Raw genomic sequence first — 18217 nt, 5'->3', positions numbered from 1 at the left:
AATTACTCCAATAGAAACACGTTTCTATATACTTATGAACTTCATTCCACAAAATTGTTCAAAATATATAAAACTCACTGAGCTCTATGTCTCATACGGGAAGACCTATCATAGAATTCCCCTTAATAGTTCATCCTATTGTAGAGCTATTGATACAGTTTATGAATGAAGTTATTTAACAGATGATCTTTATGACATCTTGTACACTCTCACGTTCAATGCTCATGAATGACTACCGCAAAATAATAGAAATGTTTTATCTCAACAAAGATAGCTACCTATCAAATATTTGATGCCCGTTTATTCCAGGAACTTTTAATTACTATAATCACTAAAAATTTTTGACTGTATGTTGGAAAGTATTTGAATACCATATTAATTGCAGATCAAGTTTCAATACATATAAAGTGGTATCTTATTTTTTAAAGTCATTTACGAATGACTCTCTTGCGCTACGCTTATGTAGAACTTTGCTAGTTTTTGTGTCTGCGTAAACCAGTTCCTAACTTCGAAACACTAAAATTATCATCAAAATAACATTTGTAGTCACTTAGAATTAAGTAAATAATAAAAATTTTGAATTTGTATAATAATACATGTTTTGACGTACAACTTTCAGATATTAGGTAATAATTGATATTTTGATAACAATATAATATTCTTTCTTTCAGATACCAGTGCAGTATATTAATGAGTTCAATGTAAGTTTTCATTCTGATTTGTCGTAATAAATTAATTAATAATTTGTAATGACGGGGAATTATTATTATATATTTATTTAACCTAACGGGGTCATCTGCTATCAATTATACATAACTCAACATCCTGCCCTATGAGATCAACTGTATAAACATACAAATTAAATGCTACTCGATTGTGAAACGATTACATATAATTTTACTTGTAATTCTATGATTTTCGTCTAAATTAAGACGGTAACAATAGTACTGAACTTCATTGTGTCAACTGGTATGTAGTGTACATATAACTCATTTATCTCACTGCTTACATATAAACACTTACAGCAAAGCATATTAAGATTATTTCTAGTCATTAACACATGGAGAATCAGAAGTCATTAATACACATTCTGCTATAAAACCATAATGTTATTAATTTAATAATTCTGTCCAGATCGAAAACAAAACCAATAAGCGCATCAAATGAAATGAAATGAAAATGAAATCCTTGAGTTTTACGTCCCATGATTATGCCGGTTAGGCTAAAGGAAACGGTGAAGATGAGAAATGAATGACATGGTGGATTGAAGAAAGTGGGAGGAAACGGGAGAACCCCGAGAAAACCCACGAACACGGTGTTTGTCCACTACAAAGTTCACTTGGCGGGGGCTGAGATCCAACCCGGGACCCAAACCACCAGAGGTGAACGCCCTACCATTGAGCCACCGCGTCCCTTAAGCGCATCAAATGAATGGGTAACGAAAGCATATTAGAGATGTTAGAATTATAATCATAATTTATTTTCTTCTAATATATTATATTTCATCTTATAATATGTCAATCAATAATTAAGACTGAGTGGAAATGAAATGAAATATTTCAGTTATATGTCCAACGTTTATGCCGGCTAGACTAAAGGAGACGGCGATGATGAGATATGATTTAAATGGTGTAATGAAAAAAGAGGAGGAAATGGAAAATCCCGCAAATCCCAAGCACATGTCTTTATTCACCACAAACCTCAATTGACGTGAGAAAGGTTCGACTAAAAAACCCTACGCACTAGAGGTGAACTCTACCACTGAGCAACGGTGGCCTACACTTAAGAATTGTAACCTTCTATGTAGAATCTGTATTTGTCACGACTAACATTTTAACTCATAATTTGAAATAAAATTTCGCCCAGCACATTCTTTGAATTGAATTTTAGTTGTAATGCTTGTTTTATATCAAGAGTCTTAAAATTGAGTATAGTTAATTGATACCTTTTTTAATATTTGTATGAACCATATTTATTATATTTTGTTTTGCTATACAATGGGAGAGCGGTCTGTGTAAACCACTGTTGTTCAAAACTGTACGTAACTCTGAAGACTTTTATCAATTTACGACAATCACAAATAATACTTTTAACTTAATAAGACTCATCTTTCTTAAATTAGTCATCGTTCTTGAATTATGCACTCAAGTAATTAGTTATCTCACAAATTGTGTTTGACATGTAATGTATCAAATTTGAAACATGAAAACTCTGATTTTTTACTTATATGTTGGCGTAAATTTTATTTACAGCGTCTAATATATGTTTCATTTCTTCATTCGATTTCCAACACATATTCTAAATATTTAAATATTCAGCTATACTCTTGGCACTTCAGCAGAAATAAATTATTTCAATGAATGTTGGAACTAATGTATTAAAAACAAAGTTAGATGTCACAAAATAAAAAATTCGACATATATATATATATATATATATATATATATATATATATATATATATATATATATATATATATATATATATATATATCTTTTTGAATTATAAAACTACATTTTAAACAAGACATTTGTACAACCAATACTAAAAATAATACTATTTATTCAAGTACTCAAAATCAGCCATGCCCTATTCTAAATGCGTCTACTATATATACTATATATATGCGTCTACTATATATATTCACTAAACAAAACAAAATATAATTTACGACTTGAGAAATCAAAATGTCTAAAAATGTTCTCTCTAAATACAAAGATGAACAATTTAAATAACACGTTTCCGTTTTAAGCAATATTTATTAAAACACTTCATTTGTTAGGTTCAATTATTGTAAGATAGTTTAGCGATCAATCTGTTAAAAAAAATTTGTTTATACAAAAGCAACTTCTTAAAATATATTTTACCACTTTCCCGGTGGTAAATATACTTAATAATTTGTCATTTCTAATAGATATGAGATTGCTAGAGAAATAAATGAGACAGAATATTTTCTTGTACAGGAATTTTACTACAGAATAAAAAATCTGAAATAAATAAGAACCTACAATTCTCTAACCTTGTATGTGGGTATGAATTTTGTAGCGACTGTTCTATATCATGGAGATAGCACTGTATTATAGTTCTCAGACAGCTAGCGTTCTAGAAAAGCTTAAAAATAGTTCTTTTTTTTTTCAGGTTCTATTGACTAAAATTTTTGATATGTGCTATGGTGATAATGGTCTGGTAAGTGCAACGTGTTATTAGCTTATTTACTTATTGCATGTATAAAAGATGCTTTAATTTATGTTCCTTCACTAATCCAGTTTATTTGAGTCTAGCTTTTTAACGTAATGTTTTAAATAAAGGGAATGTGTAGTTTTGTTTCAAAAATAGAATTGTGTTATATAATTTTCCTTGATAATTATCAAACGTCTGTATACGTGTTGAAATATCATTGAATATTATATTTCAGTGGTCATCGGAGCCAATGATCGCAGAGGTAAAGAAATATTGACAAATTTCGCAACAATGAAATATCATTTATAAATAAATGTTACTTCAAATTTTGTAATATAGTTTATGTTGAATGTACATTTTTCAAATACTCGCATGCAGCAAATAATAAATAGTAAATATATAGGAGAGCATGAAAGGTTTTCAGAAAATGGCTTAGGAACATTACACAATATCTTCTATGTGAATAAGTTAAAAATAGACTCACTTCTAAACATAAACTTGCAATATAATGTACGTATGTTCAACCATCATAATCGTCATAGAAAAAGAGAAAAGTGAAACTTTGCTCGAAATAACTATAATGAGAGGGACACGTTATCAAGTATTAAACGGAAACACGTAAAAACAATGATAGAAAACTAATATAAAGCTTTGTTTTTAAAGGACACTATTTCAGTATTACATATTTGAAATTAACATGTCAAACCAAATCTTAAAATACAACATTTATCGATCAGCGTTAAAAACTCATATTGTTACGACATCACAAATGTAAAAATTTGGAAAACTCTACGACACTTACAGCAGAACTGACCTGAATCATTATTGAAATTCGTAACGTGCTATCGTTATAAAACAGAGGGTCGTTCGTGGGGAACTAGGTATTTCAATACAGACTAGGATACATTTCCCACAAGAGGAAAAAAAATGTATATATGTACCTTTTTAATAATAATAATATTAAGAAAATTACTCGTCATGGAAACTTGTTCCATCAATACAGGGCAAGTATAAATTTAAGCAAAATTAGATCTTTCAAAATAATATGTGGATTAAGTACTCTTTTTGAATAAATATTATAAACGTTTTCAAATATAAACCAAATCATACACGAAAATTCTCTCAATACAACATTCAACAAGACTTGTATAATACTCCTTTCAAACAAGAAACTCGTATAATCCACACAGAACTATTAATGTCTTTATATGCTTTAATACGTCATATAACATAGTTATTTCTTAACACTAAATGTTTCGCCCCAAATCGGGCTTCTTTGAGACATTATTATTAATTCAAAATAATAAACTCATCTTACTTTAGACTGAGGTGAACGTAATTTGTGCACTCCGATAGACCATTGACTGTAATACCGATAATCTGAATGCACACCACTTATTAATAGTGAATATATAAATTTTTTGGCTGTAGCACTACGAAATATATTCTTTTTATCGAGAATAGAAATTCAATTGAAGTTAAATTCCAAAACTCACATCCATTTCTGTCTAAATTCCAATACTGTTTTCCCTCGTTAAACTACGGATCTAACTTTTGTAACGGTAAACACTTTCCATTCTTCCAGAGTTGAACTCTCACTTCGGCTATTTCAGGGCCATTCAGCCAACCGACTAGAATAGCTAGTTCGCAATTCCGCCAGATACCAATTTCGAATATATAGTTGCATAACTATCACTTCCTATTGAAGCGACAAAGGAAAAATAGATTTGTAACGTTTTACGGTACAAATTTTAGAGAATTTTAGTGCTACTCTTAAAAGAAACTCGTGATATGACGTAGTTTAGATAAATAGAAACGGAGTTATAAGAAGTAAAAATTCGAATTTCTTAAAAAAAAAAATTTCGTAAGCATACTGAGATAGTTCCTTAGATGACTTGCAATTGACGTGCAAATTCTTTTGCAATTTACAGCACTTTGATATTTTAGACACTTAGGATGATATTACAAACGTTCACTGCTGTAAATGGCGTTTATGTAGAACATATTGAAAGTTATTGATTTATAGCTTTACAGAAAGGTTTTCAGATAGTGTATTATACAAGTGTTCCTCATTTTCTAATACAAATAGTGTTGCGAACTACGAATTGCGTTTCATATATTTGAAAGTTTGAAACATAGAAGTGTTTTAAGCAGTTTTTCTTTCTTTGTTTCTTTTTTTCTAATTGCAAACCACACGTGAATTTATATATTATATTCAGCTAATAATTTTATCGAAAATAACTCTTCCAGAAAATTAAATTTTCTAGCACTTGTATTTTGGTTCATGTTCATTCTAAACAACGACATGGTTTCCAATGATATCATATGTTCGATCTCCACTCTACTGTCAATCTCCGCTGAGCTATGTGTGTGATACACATTTCTAAACTTTGTATGTTTGTAATACTATATCATCCTTAGAAAGCAACACAGAATAGTGCTTGTTGAATTTTAAGTTTTATTGCTTATGTTGATTTGAAATATGAAGTACAAATTTCGTAGTGAAATTTGACAAGAATAACATCTAACTTAACACTTTGATGACAAGAATATTTACTAACTATACGTGTTAAATAATTCCAACTATTTTTCTTCTTGTATTTGCTTTGTTGAATTTTTGCTTTCCTCATTTTATTTCTCCGTTATCACGGTTAAGCATTGTATTCATCTTTACAATTACACTAAAATAATTAGTTCATCAATTAGCAGCAGGTACAAATTCCCCAATTATCAGGCCATAACTACGTTGCAAGACCCGAGGAGATTTTTCACTAGGATAGGGCTATTCCTTAACCGCATACTGTACTGGCCGGATATTCGGGGATATTTGTTGTCCAAGGTGTGTCTTAAGTGTGCTTTCTGTCGGTGATCGATAAATGTGAAGTCAGAGGAATAACGAGGAGCGTCGTACTCTTAAACTAAGGCTTAGAAGAAGAAGAACAAGAAGAATAATCTCCAACATGTATTTCAGACTACTCCATTCTTGTAGAAAACAAATAGTGTAATTTACGTAAATGTCTGCACCTTCACGAAATATAATGATGACTTTGTATCAACGTAATTCCTGTGTTGGATGAGTACAAATCAAACAGAAGCAAATGAGATAGAAAAAATGAATTTATAGGCCATGAAAGATGAAAGGTAGAAAGGAAGATAGAAAGGAAGATAACCCGTGTAAAGAAGAATAGCAATGATCCTAGTACACTATCTTGTAGAACCCCAGAAATGACTGGGACAAATTTGGGTGATGCATCGGCCATAAAAATGCCATCCATGCGATCAGTAAGATAATGATCTTGCAGAGACATAAACTTGTCTTGAAGATTAGATCTTTTGAATATCTAGTGAAGAAGTACATGGATGTCAGTTTTATCGAAAGATTTGTTAAAGAAATCCGAGTATGTTACATCCATTTGGGGAGTAATTGTATTATAGTTTGTAGCACAAGTAACTAATTTTGACAGAATTTTAAGGCAAGATATCTGTTGGAGGAGCATATGCTGCTTGTACAGAAAATATTGTTTATTTACCATGGATGCTGATTAATAATAAGTGAATAAAGCTCTGTTGAAATTTGTATTTAAACTGCACTAAATTACAAGTATCTTCAGCACTTCTACAAATACGCATAAAACTAACTTCTGCCTTTGAAAGAGTCACAAAATAGATATACCACAACACTGGCGTATTAGCACGAATATTATAGTTTAATGTATCTTGAAATGTATATTAAACACTACTGTTTAATGAGTAAAAAGAAGCACACGGAAGGAACTACATCAGGTAGTTCATGTTCGACTTGACCAACAACACTGCCATCTATCTGAGAAACATACATTTTGCAGTGACGTAAGCAAAAACAAACAGGATAATAATGCAATAAAAATGAAATATACAAACATTAAATGATTATCTAACATTCTCCCCCCGTTGGAATACAAAGTATCCAAACAAGTATGAATTATAAAAGAAAATTAACTGTTCACAGGGTCTTCATTCGGAAGAGGAACTAACTTTGATAATGACCTCTTATAAATCCCAGTCTTTCTACGAACTAATACTACACCAACTAATCCATCCTTGCCTGGAAATACTTCTTCAACAATTCCTAACTTCCAAGAAAGTGGAGGTTAGTTGTGTTCTCTCAACAGGACGAGCGTTCCAGGTTAAATATTTTGTTGAACTGATGTCCATTTTTTACGATGCTGTAAACTGTGAAGATAATCTTGTGACCATTTCTTCCAAATATGCTGTTGGTACCTCTGGATTCGTTGCCAATGACTCAAGCGATTTTCAGCAACTCCAGTTAAATATGGTTGAAGAAAAGATGTAATATTGCCACCAACTAAAAAAGGGCCACGGGTAAGATAACTGAAAGTCTCGTACAAATCTGGTAAAGCTATGAGAAGGCCAGAAATAAGACAAGCTTTTATCTGACAGAGAAGCGTTAAGAATTATTCGTATGTTAAAACGGCATTGCCAGCTACTCTTCGAAGATGGTACTTCACACATTTGACAGCACTCTCCCATACTCCACCAAACGAAGGAATGCACGGAGGCGAAAACTTCCATTCGAAGTTTTCCTCTGCTTCAAAAGCCTGAATCATGTCGCTGAATTCCTTCCCTAGGAATAGAAGGTATAATTCTCAGAGCTCATGTTTTGCTCCGTGAAATGTAGTGGCAATGTCACTGTTGATTTTCAAGCATTCTCCTCTTCTGGATGTGAATCGACGATGAGCTGCTATGAAAGCCTCTGATGTGAGATCAGAAACTAATTCCAAATGAATTGCTCTTCTAGACAAACATGTAAAAACTGCGACGTAGCATTTTCTCGTGTTCTTGCTTCTTGAAGAGCCCAATTTAATGTGGAAGGGCCAGAGTAATCAACGCCAATATGAGTAAATGACTTACTTGGACACACTCTTGTGGATGGTAATTGCCCAATAATTGTTTTGCTACTGAGACTTTAAAACGATAGCATGTGTTGCAATGATGTATTACATGCTTTATAGTTTGTCAGATTTTAGGTATCCAATATCTTTCTCGAATTGAAGACATAAGCAAATGAGGAGCGGAGTGCAGTACTCTTTTATGCGCATGTTCAATTAAAAGACGAGTGAAGTGGCTTTTGGGATGTGTAATTATTTGATGGTTATTATTGAATTCAAGATCACTATTTTCTAATCTACAATTTACTCGAACAATATTTCCTTACCTAAAAAAGGAATGCTCGCAACGAACTCTGCTTAGAAACTTGGTTCTCACGTTGAAGATCCTTGATATCTTGTGAAGCGTATGACTGGTGTGTCATCCTAACACAGATCTGTGTGGCATCTTGAATATCAGACGCTTAGAGTCATCCACAGTGTTTGTTTTTGGGATTTCTTGCGTTGTGAATAAATCTTTTACATAAAGTTATGACTTAAATTCGCTAAATCTTAAGCGAATTTCTTCAGTTTTAACTTGAGAGAGTAATGTATTATTAAATGATTTTTGACATTTTTCTGGAATATCTTCAAAATCCTGAGTGTCGTCTGGCAACAAAGAAGGTCAATAGGAAGCTTCTTGATGCAACCAAACTGGTCCATGCCACCAAAGTTGATTCTGCTGAATGACTTTAGAGTCAATTACTCTTAAAATGAGATCTGCGGGATTATCTCGCGATAGAACATGTTTCCAATCACTTACATGTGTTAGTTCCTGAATTCGTGATACACGGTTTGCTACAGACGGTTTCCAACGATGGGCTGGTGATGATAATCAAGATAAAGTATTTGAGAATCTGTCCACAGAATAATGATAGAATACTGTTAGTCTCAATGTTGCTAAAGTTTTGTTTATAAGTTTCGCAAGAAGAACTGCAGCACATAACTCTAATATTGGCAAAGTCGTCCTTTTAATAGATGCAACCTTTGACTTTGAACATAACAAATGACTGACAGTGGATCCGTTGGTATTAGTAGATCTAACATACACACAACAACCACAACCTTTTTTTGAGAAATCTGCAAAACCATGGATTTGAATTTCCTTAACGTTTCCTGGCCGTAATACAAATCTTGATATTTGCACATCACTGAGCAATGGCAGTTGCAAATAAAGTTTGTTCCACTGATAAGTTAATTCCATTGGAAGAAGATCGTCCCATGCTATGTTTAATGACCAAAACTGCTGAAGAAATAACTTATACTTAATAACTACTGGAGACAACCATGCAGCAGGTTCAAATATTTTTGAAATTATACTAGCAACACTGCGTTTCGTAGTTTGTTGAGATAAATTTTTATTTACATTAACTAAGTTAACATTAGTAAAAAAATGTGTCAAAGGTGGGATTCCATGAAGTTCCTAACGTCTTGATACCTTCCGTGTAAAAGTGAATAAGTCTCTGAGTTCTTTTAACGTTTCAGGAGTGGGGTTTAACACGGTGACGTCATTAGAGTACTATTTCCACAAAACAAATCCTCCCCTTTGTAGTAACCTTGTCAATCCACTATGCACCTGATGTGCCCCATGAACACCCTATATAATCGTCTATATAGAAATCACGTTCTAGTGATTCACAAGCACTGGGAAAGTTAAATGCTTCATCTTGTGCTAACTGCCGCAAGCACCTTGTAGCAAGAAACGAACTTGAAGATAATCCATACGTTACTGTTTCAAGACTGTAAACAAATATGGGATCATGATTAGATTTCCTCCATGCCCGATACATTTTACCAATAGCAGCAACAAGAACCTCTTAATGAGTACGAAATCGAAGTGCAATGGAAACCAAATGTTCTTGTATTGTAGGACCTACCATTTGTATGCTATTCAGTGATTCTCCACTTGTAGAGGGGCAAGATCCATTAAATACAAAACGTAATTTAGTTGTGCTTGAATCCTTAAATACACAATGATGAGGTATGAAGTATATAAATACACTGTCCTTAGGCACGTCACTTAACGTACCAATGGAATGCATATGGCCTAATTGTTCACACTCATCCATAAAGGCTATGCAGTCTTGTTTCAGTTGAGGTTTACGATTTAATTTGCGTTCAAGTTGACGGAACCGTGTGAGAGCTATCTGTAATGAATCACTAAGCGTGGCCTTGTTTAATCTTTAACGAGAGACAAACCACATAACGTCCGCTTGAGTCACGAGTAGTGTTATTCTTAAAATGCTGCTCACAAGATACTTCTTCAGGGGACAAAAACTTCGTATGCAATTCTTCCAATTTCCAAAAACGATGAAGTTATTGGCTGAGATTGTCTTCGGATCTGATGAAGAACGTTAACGCTTAGTTACTGGCTTGTGTAATGGTAATTTTCCCTGCTATCACCAATCCAAGTTCAGTGTTTTGAAGCACTGGATAGAGCCAGGTCTAGTCCTTCATTCTGGTTTTATAAAGTTAAAAAATACATCACACCCTAACAAATTATCTATTTTTGAAGGTGTATTAAAGCTTGTATTTGCTAGATTGATGTCTGTAGGGATGCCCCATGTCTTGCAATCAATCTTCTCCGTTGGCATCAAGTTCGTTATGTTTGGAAGAACCGAACACGTAACTTGAATGGTGAAGTCATTTATTGCTGACTTCATTTGAATGTTAACACAAAAGTTTGCTGCTGATGTTGAGTTATTTACTCCTTGAATTGGCTCGTGATTTTTGATTTTCTTGAAACAAAAAATGAAATGAAATATTTGTGTTTTACGTTCTACGGTTATCCCGGTTACGCTAAAGGAGACGGCGATGATGAATAATGAATGAAAATTATGGAATGAAGAAAGTGGGGGGAAACGGGATAACCCCGAGAAAGAGCACGCACACCGTGTTTGTCCACCACAAAGTTCACTTGGCATCGAAGCTGGCATCGAACCCGGAACCCCAAGCACCAGAGGTGAGCGCTCTACCACTGAGACACCGCGGCCCCTTTCTTCAAACGATGACGCTGAACAAAATCTTCAGTAATAAAACTCGTTTGGGAAGCTGCATTTAAAACTGCCCGACAGTTGACCCAATTTCCCGCACTGTCCTTGACCTTCACAATTGCCGTAGCAAGTAGAGTCTGTGACGAACTCTGTTGCTTGACCGAGCAATACGATGCTTGAGGAGTACCGTAACAATTGCTAGGGGATGAAATTCCGGTAGCTGGAGACACTATACCACTGCTGGTACTATTTGAATGCTGAGTATGTACTGACGCTTTATTTCCCTTCGATACAGTTCTGTCTGTATGATGCAAAGTATTATGTTTAGCATTGCGGTGGCTACATGTTCGCGACTTGCACTGAGATGAATTATGATTTTCACTACGCAGTTAAAACAAATGTTTTCTTTATGCAAATATTTATACTTCTGATTGATTGGAGCACTTTTGAATAACTCACAAGTAAACAGAGGATGTTTTTCAGCTTTACCAAATTTACAATCAGTCTTAACGGTGGCTAAATAAGATTTGAACTCATGTGAATGCTTGTCACTATGCTTTTTAACACTAACAGATAATTTGGTCTGTTTATTACTTTCACTTGGTAACGGTTTAACTTTCTCTAGCGCTTGAAGCCTACGTTCTAGAAAATTAAATAACTCACTAACAGTACTAAAATCTTAACCCTTGCACTGTAACTCAAATCTTCTCCTAGTTTCCTGATCAAGATTACCTAAGAAATGTTGTAGTAATATTACGTCATTCAGATTAACATTTTCATTAAGTGCATTAAGCGCTGACACTGACGTCATAGCTGTATTCAAGAAATTACACAACTTGTGAGCATTTTCTTTCGTTACTGAACGAATGTGAAGTATTTCATTAACATGAGATGCAGTTAATAACCTTTTATTATCATACCTGTCATTTAATTGTTCCCAAGCTATAAAGTAATTAGCTTCAGTAAATGGTAAGCTTTGGATAAGGTTCAATGCTTCATTACGAAGTGAAGCACGTAAGTATTGATATATTTGAATAGCTGATATATCAGAATTATTGTGAATCAACGAAATAAAGATGTCCCTAAATGGTATCTATTTTTTTGTGTAATCACCGTGAAATACTGGTAAATCAATAGTCGGTAATTTTACACTGGATGTGATACGTGAATTACATTTCGGATACTTATGTTCGGTAGTATTATGTACATTAATGATAGCTAGCATGCGAGATTTTACATCGAAATAAATCTCTTCATAACTGCACGCGTATCTTCCTGTTCACTATAGTAACTCCTGATAGTAACACTATAGTAACTCAATGTCATATAAAATAATTTCTAATTTAGACCACACAGTATGCAGCTGTTCTACGCGAGTGTTAGTTGTTTCAATACTATGTTTTTGACTGTCACATTGATTGACAAAAGAGCATATTCGTGTTAATTGACCTTTTTAAACTGCTCATGTTTTACAATCTGAGATAATTCAGCCATGATGCCAACTACTTACAATTAAAACAAACAAAATAATAAAAGCAAATAAAGTTACACACACAGAAAATTTTAACTACGAGTTGGCAACCTTGTTACTTTGCGATGACGAATGCAAGCATGACATTCATGCATGGTATCAAAGTATAAAGTTTGAGCTTCTTGCTAGGCCCAAATGCATTAACTTCAACACGTCATCAAGATGAACTTGAAACGCATAAACATTGTACATTGCACCCAAAGCATTTTAAAAAAGAAAAAAATAAGTATAAATCTAATCAGCTCATGCACGTACTGCTGAGTGGCAGGAGTGTTGAAATGCAGAGGAGGAGGGTGAACAATGCCTGTTTTCTAACTCACACAACACAACTGCTGCGCTGGTCTAATGAAGAGGGAGGGGAAATGTTCCTGGTTCAATTGCTTGCTTCACTCACACAATAGGAATATTTGTAGCTACTGCCTATTGGTGCGTAAATGTAGTAAGAATAAACTTCTTTATTTCCTTTTAGAATGCTGTGCAAGAAAATAACAATTTAACAAGTATTTTACTTGAAACGTTGATGGGGACATAATACACTTCCACTACTAAGTTGCACTATGAGTAAGAGCTGACACCAACATGTCTGACTTGAGACTTAAATTGAGCCTATAACTCAATTTTTTTCACTACATTATCCCGGCCTGGTGGACCAATATGTTGGAGGACCATCTGCGGCTTGTACAGAAAATATTGCTTTATTTACCATAGATGCTGATTGATAATAAGTGAATAAAGCTGTGTTGAAATTTGTATTTAAACTGAACTAAATTACAAGTATCTTCACCATTTCTACAAGTACACATAAAACTAACTTCTGCCTTTGAAAGAGCCACTAAATGGATGTACCACAACACTGGCTTATTAGTATGAATATTATAGTTTAATGTATCTTCAAATGTATAGTAAACACTACTGTTTAAAGAGTAAAAAGGAAGGAAAAAGAGTTAAAAGTACACGGAAGGAACTACATCAGGTAGTTCATGTTCGACTTGACCAGAAACACTGCCATCTCTCTGACAAAAATAAATTCTGCTATGACGTAAGCAAAAACAAAGAAGATAATATTGCAATAAAAATGAAATGATTATCAAAATGGAATGATTTAATCAAACATTAAATGATTATCAAACAATATCGGTTGTAAGAAACCATGGTGTGCAATTTTCAAATAAGACATTGTGAACTAGTAAATTCTGCCATCCATGATGTTTTCGCAAATAATTGTCAATGAAGAATGAAGAGAAATAGTTATATATAAGCATAAATCAGTTTTCGTTTCACTTTTATAGATTTGAATAATGTTCAATTGTACCTTTAATAGAGGTAAAACGTCTTGTGTAAAATATCTATTAAATTAAAAAAAGTCAAAACTAATCAATATTGCGTGTTTATTTCGAAGAAAGGTTGAATAAATATTGTCTGGTCCAAAAGCCTGATGATCAGGTAAAGTTAACAAATGTCTCTTTTCTCTAGGAAATAATGTGTTCACTTTACACTCGTATAAATTAAGCCTGAATTGTATGTCCCTCACATAGAAGTTACTGAAGACCTTCTTAAAAAACGCACTGCTCCCCAGAAAATAACATATCTCAGTTTGTTTTATATTAATGCACAGAGTTTGTGATTTTGTATACGTAACATCGTTTCGCAAATTGTTCTCAACACGTTTTTTTCACATTCAAAAATAGGTACTTCATTCCTAGTGACAGTTGAAAGTTTTATGTATAGCAAATATGACAATTTTCTTGCCTGTTTACAGGAATTGAATTTCACAAAATAAATTACAAAGACTTCGCAACGTAGCGACATGTTGTGGATTTATCAATGTAACTCTTTCTATTTCAGCAAAGGTTCTTAGAAGAATTGAGAAGTCAGGAAACTCTACAAGATGTAGTAGTATGTATAATTCTTCTATTTAAATTGTGTTTTCACTTAGTATTACAATTTTACGTAAGGGAAGCGCATAATGTGTACTTTATTTATTTTTGTCACTAAAATATGTACATATAATTTTTAGGACGCCTGCAAAATTAAATTAGGATATTATGGTGAAAGCACCACTGGTCGTCACTGCACCAGAAGTCGTCGTTTATGGACTAAAATCCTTAAAATAGGAAAACGCGCAAGAGATTATATGTTCAGAGATAAACCGCTAATTTCGTTACACACAATGTCACGTGACGTGTAACAATATAAACAGCAGTGGAGTAATGCTTTGGGCAAAAGTAGTGAAGTGTAGAATCAAACAAAGTGCAGGAGATTATTACTTGTGTAAAAACGTAAACAAATCGGATATGTGTTCGTTCACTTTTCAATTGCGATACTATAATTTTTATTAATCAGTGAGATTGAACCTTGGATTTAGGATCCTTAGAATACAATTTTCGTGCCGAATTTTACATTTATGAAGGATTTTATGTGTTAATTGGTGTGGCGACTACTGAATCGCATACAACTTACGTCTACCGGAGTTTGTCACACATGACGACTACTGGATCGTATTTTGTATATTAAAGAATGCAATAGTCGCCACAGTAATAAACACTGCCAACACTACCGAAGCCCGCTTTATTAAAACTCTATCCGCCAAATGAATAGTCGTTTTGACATATGATTTCTGTCATACTAAAGGCCTGACTACTGCAGGAAACCTAGGTTAGTCGAACTGTAGAATGTCACTTTTCACACGTCAAAATGACTCTGCATAAGGCCCTATATCTTCGTCTCTCGCGAGTTACACCCAGAGTGCAAAATCCTGGATAACTAGGAAATTCCCCTGCGAAATATTTTTGAAAGAAAATTCCTTCCACTATAAACCTACAGCCGATAGAAAAATAAACTGAAATTATGTCAGAAGTTTGCAAAATAATACATTAATTCATATATATGAACCTGTATTTTATATCTAATTAATGGGGATCTACTTTTCAGCGGTATATTTTTTAAATCGACTCTCAGTCTTTCCCTATTTTCTATTGCCATTATTTCACACCCTGGATGAATCCCGATGGTAGCCTTGAGCTGTGGCATATTTGGATCATACAATTGATATTTTGATATATTACAATATCGATAGCAAAATATTTGTCCGATATTTCGAAAATTTCGATGTTTTTAAATTTGATTTTTTTATATTTGGATATTGCAATATTTTCGGATATTTCAATATATAGAACAAGTTTCAACATTTTATCGTTATCTATTACCGATATCTGAATCTAGATATAGTAATGCCTCCGAAATGAAGTTTATGCTAACGAACCTGCGAAGGGATGCGCAGGAAATGAGACGAGACAGATTTGTTCTTATAAAATTCGAGACGAGACAGAGCTCTTCTAATAGAAACGGCTACAATTTTCAAGACAATATATACCTATAACTTTCGCAGCACCTTTTGAATTGGAGAGAGGCTGAAATCTCGTGCGCATCCCTAGCCACATGATCGTGAGTTTCCAAAAGAAGTGTTTATAAGCAATAATGACATGTAAATACAATATGGGTATATTATTTAATCGTTCTTAATGAAAGCTGCTGAAGATTTTGAAATATATATATATACGTAGATATATTCTTTTATCTTTAATTAAATAGACACCATTTTAGTTTTTTCACCTGTGATTTTTATTTTCGAATCAGTTACGCTTCCAACTAATTGCGTTGAGAATATAAGCTATATTCCATTTCATTTCAAAACCATCCGTTATTTTTACAATTTACGGTTTTGTTCGAATTTAAAACATTATCAGTTCTTAGTTATTGATATTATTACCGGTATCTCTTTAATTAAAACTTATTGTAGCAAAAGACTCTGTAGTTCGCCTAATGTTTGTTTAATTCTTCCATTATTTGTATTTTATAGTGCTGTAATAAGATTTAGATAATTTGCAGTTGAATTTTGAATTCAATTAAAGTATTTTATTTCTCAGATTCAACAGAGTTTCTTTCAGTTGCATTTTCATTCTAGAGAGCTTCAAATTAAGCATAGTTACTAAACTTAGTATTATCTATTTTACTCTTAAGATTAAAGTGATATACAATTGCCATTGAAATCCAATTAATTATTTATTTCTGAAAGTGTTTTAAAAGCATGTAAAACTGTGTATTTTAATCCTTGAAAGATAAACGTGACGTCCAGGTATTAAGTTTAGTACTTTTTATTCTATTCTTTACCTTTAACTTACTTTTTCAGTAAATTATGTTCAGTTATAAAAGTGGCGACTACTGCAACATTTCGGCTTTGAGATGACTACTACTGCTGCAATACAAATATAGATTTCAAAATATATTGTTTTTCCTTGAGCGGTTATTCGACTTTGAATTCTAAATACATGGTCACGATCCGAGGGATCAATATTTCCTAGCAGTTATGATAAAGCTCCAAAAGATTCATGATGCTTACACAAGGAACAGAAAGGTTTTTTTAACCTTAAAATGACGATTGTCGATGTTTTTACTCTAATTCTTTTTATTTTATTAATGCACATTTGTTGGCACTACCGACTTTTACGGAATGAACTCCATCACGTAAGTGTGATGACGTACCTGGGAAAGCATATTATAAAGTGAAGGAAATAGAAAGCGATTCGTAATATTTATGTCAGATGACATTTCGTCATGCGACTCTTCCCAATATGGAGAATCCAGATACCTCGTTGAAGATGCCTTATAAAGAAAGCTGTTGCATCTTCTCTCATGCTATCATAATCGATAATCAAAATCGAGAACTGTAGTTTATTTTCCTTAATGTAAGACGAAGATGGAAAATTAGTAATTTTAATTAGAGTTGAAATATTTCGTTATAATGAATTATATTGCTTTTCATAAGGAAAAGTGCTAATTCGATGAGAAATACTAAATGAATATATTGAAAGTACTCTAAATATTCTTACATTGATTCTTAATTAGGCCGCGGCATTTCATTAGCAAGAGTCATTTTCTCTTTATTTGCATTGTAATGATTAAATTTCTGATATAATATTTTAATTATTACTTGGAAAATTTCAGGAAGGTATGCTTTCTTTGGTGACATATCAAATGGGTATAATTAAATTCCTTTATCCTACAACGTTAACATAATATTGTTTGATGCATGGGTATGATTCCTTAATAGTTTCAATAATTTAACACTTCTCATTGTTAGAGTTATATGTAGAAACATACAGTTTTCTGTACCGTTGGGGATGGATTTTTATGAACCATACTGTATACCAGACAAGAGTAAAAATATAATTTAATATTAAGATTACTTCAAGCTAAGCATCACGTATATTTTCATTTGTTTCGCTTAATTCCTAAACAATTATCCATTTTTACTGTAATGTTTATATTTTAAGCTCTGAATTCAGCAGATACCGAAATGTTTTTTCTCATGTATCAGGATGTCTGGAATTCGTACTTAATTCAATTTTGTTAAAACTGGAAACGAAAAAAAAAAACATTATAAAATGCAATATTGGCTCGTACAAGTGAGACACGCATTCTGCACTGATAATGTAAATTTTGTACTTTAAAATGCGGGAAATATTAAATTTGGAGTTTTACTGTTTAAAAGGGAAGACGTATAACAGTCATATTTCCTGGTCCTTATA

General features: G+C 33.0%; 1 protein-coding gene across 1 annotated transcript in view; it reads left to right on the top strand.

Annotated features, from left to right (window-relative positions):
* Nucleotides 1–18217, top strand: part of LOC145662484 (uncharacterized) — a 534791-nt gene that overhangs the window by 263989 nt on the left and 252585 nt on the right. The window contains exons 35-37 of the mRNA XM_081728093.1: nt 672–701; nt 3139–3186; nt 14475–14525. Of these exons, the coding sequence (XP_081584219.1) occupies nt 672–701; nt 3139–3186; nt 14475–14525 (129 nt within the window). The remainder of the gene's footprint in view (nt 1–671; nt 702–3138; nt 3187–14474; nt 14526–18217) is intronic.

This window comes from Thermobia domestica, chromosome 10 (assembly GCF_964235325.1).
Source record: "Thermobia domestica chromosome 10, izTheDome1.hap1.1, whole genome shotgun sequence".
Classification (NCBI taxonomy): Eukaryota; Metazoa; Arthropoda; class Insecta; order Zygentoma; family Lepismatidae; genus Thermobia; species Thermobia domestica.
This window is presented reverse-complemented; position numbering and strand designations above follow the sequence as displayed.